The 2,551-nt window shown below is 46.6% G+C and overlaps 1 protein-coding gene across 1 annotated transcript; it reads right to left on the reverse strand.

Annotated features, from left to right (window-relative positions):
* Positions 1–626: 626 nt before the first annotated feature.
* LOC108789686 (olfactory receptor 1019-like) lies at positions 627–1,568 on the reverse strand. Its single transcript, XM_018559768.1, has one exon. It carries the CDS (start codon positions 1,566–1,568, stop codon positions 627–629), a length of 942 nt encoding a protein of 313 aa, XP_018415270.1.
* Positions 1,569–2,551: the final 983 nt, after the last annotated feature.

The raw sequence follows: 2,551 nt of genomic DNA on the forward strand, positions 1-2,551 counted from the left end.
AATCAATGTAATTTTTTTTCCACCTAACTTTATTGCTATCACATAGCAGGAAACAATCCCCTGTGTGATAGCAATTGGAGGTGACAGGTTCTCTTTATTGACCCTGCCACCTACAATACAGGAGTTCTAGCACAACACTGTGGGGGAACTCCTGTGACAGGTGAGGGGGGAAGAGCACAGCACGGCACAGCGCAGCACAGCGCAGCACAGCACAGCTCTCCCCCTCTCACTGTGTACAGTCTACACGGAGCGGCAGGGTTACTTTTAACCCGGCCGCTCACTGCAGTGAGAGACTCGGCGTCGGAGCCCGGAGGACGGAACCAAAGGAGAGAGGTGAGTGCAGGGGGGAGGGGGAGGAGGCTGCACACTGTTTACATGTGATCTCGGCGACATCGCCGATTTCACATGTAAAGGAAAAATCGTCTGCCTCACTCTACATTTAGCTCGGCTTGTACAAAGCAGGACTGAATGTAGAGAGGGCAACTTCCACACAAGGACACCGCTGCCGCCCCTCTGCGCCCTGCCGCCCCGAGGCCGGGCCTCGGTGGCCTTGTGGGGGAACCGGGCCTGTATCTTAGACCAGGTGAGATTGAGTGGTATAGGTATCACATATATCATAGGATAGATCATGTATGTTTATTGTGAACCTTCTGCATTTGTTGGATGATGACCTTTTTCATCTCTTGGTTTCTCAAGCTGTAGATAAGAGGATTCAGCATTGGAGTGACCACCGCGTAGAAGACAGAGGCCACCTTGTCTTGCTTCTTAAGTGTGATGCCAGATGAAGGTAAGTAAGTGAGATAAATCGTTGCATAGAAGATGGACGCACACATGAGATGGGAGGAGCAGGTGCTAAAAGCTTTTCTCCTGCCAGCCGCTGAGCTTATCCGTAAGATGGAAGAGATGATGAGGGCGTAGGAGACCAGGATGATTGTCATTGAACTTAAGCTGAAAAGACACATAAAGAAAAGGGTGACGATGTTGCAGGTGCGGGTGTCGGAACAGGACAACCTGACCAGTGGAGGGATGTCGCAGTAGAAGTGGTCTATGAGGTTGGAGTCACAATACTCAAGACTGAACAGACTGCTGGTCTGTGCGACTGAGTGCAGAAATCCACTGGAGAAGGTAAAAAGGACAAGATAGAGACATTTCTTCTTAGTCATTGTTAAGACATAATGGAGAGGGCGGCAGATCGCGACATATCGGTCATACGCCATGATGGACAGGACAAGGACCTCCGTCCCTATCATTGCAGCAAAGAAGTAGAACTGGAAGGCGCAAGCCATGAAAGTGATTAGTTTCTTCTCAGACAGGAGGTCGGACAACATTTCAGGAGCAATGATTGAAGAGTAGCAGATGTCCACCATAGAGAGGTAGCTCAAGAAGTAGTACATGGGAGTGTGGAGGCTGGGCGAGATGTAAACCATGGACATAATCCCAACATTTCCACATATAGTAACCATGTAAACCAGTGAAAAGAACATGAAGAGGAATGGGGCAAGTTCCTTATCATCAGATAGACCAGAAAACCTAAACACGGTCACTAGAGTCTTGTTTTTTAGATTCATCTGTTCTTTCGCTCTGTAACGATAGAAATAAACATCTCCTTCACTTTTTCTAATAGTATACATGAAGATTACACAAGTTTTCTATGGTTACACTCGTAAAAAGATGTCCCGGAGGAGAATTATGTTATCGAAACCAAGAAAGAAACATCTGTAGGTATAAAGTGTAGGCCTGCGATAGCCTCTAAAACTCTCCTGCCAAGGCCAAACCCGGGCCCGCTCTGACAAAGACAGTTATGCTTGAATGAGAGGAATGAGAGGATGACCAGCAACATGGTGGATGGATAGAGTCACAGAAAGTATGAACATACACTGCAATGGCCTGAGACCCAAACAGAAGACAGATCATTCTGGAGACACACGATCCATGTGAGCCCCGGGAGTTACATAGTTACATAGTATTAGAGGTTGAATAAAGACACAGGTCCATCAAGTTCAGCCTCTGTGTGTCTGTGTGTGATTGTGCATGTGTGTGTGTACGAGTCCCTGTGCCTTAGCTTTAGGTGTACCCGTACCCCTGAATGTTACGGTCTCTGTGGAAGGCAAATAAATGCTTTTCGAATGATTCAATACTCTCTACAGATACCACTGCTTGTGGCAACGAGTTCCAAAAATGTAACCGCTGTGACTGAAAAGAATCCCCTACGCCCCTTGTGGTTAAATCTTTTCTCCACCAGTTTTAGGTGGTGGCCTCTAGTCCTTGTTAGGGAGTTTACTGTAAAAAAAATTAGTCAAGGCAACTGGACTCGCTGTATTTTTCTTGAAGACGTTTCGCTGGTCATCCAACCGTCTTCCTCAATTCAGAATGACTTGTAGAAAAATTATCTGGGAATAGATATGGTGAATGTCGCTCCAATCCACATCATCTGTTAATCACACCCAGGTGTTGTTAATTGCATAATTGGAGCTAGGAGGTGTTATTAACCTGCCCAGAGAGAGGAGTTTAAACAGCATTGTATGTAGCAGACAATAGATGTCTCACCCCC

This window comes from Nanorana parkeri, unplaced genomic scaffold, assembly GCF_000935625.1.
Source record: "Nanorana parkeri isolate BGI_ZX_2015 unplaced genomic scaffold, ASM93562v1 scaffold416, whole genome shotgun sequence".
Classification (NCBI taxonomy): Eukaryota; Metazoa; Chordata; class Amphibia; order Anura; family Dicroglossidae; genus Nanorana; species Nanorana parkeri.

What these genes read in the sequence shown, in the direction of transcription:
- LOC108789686 (XM_018559768.1), bottom strand. Translation starts at nt 1,568, where the DNA reads ATGAATCTAAAAAACAAGACTCTAGTGACCGTGTTTAGGTTTTCTGGT.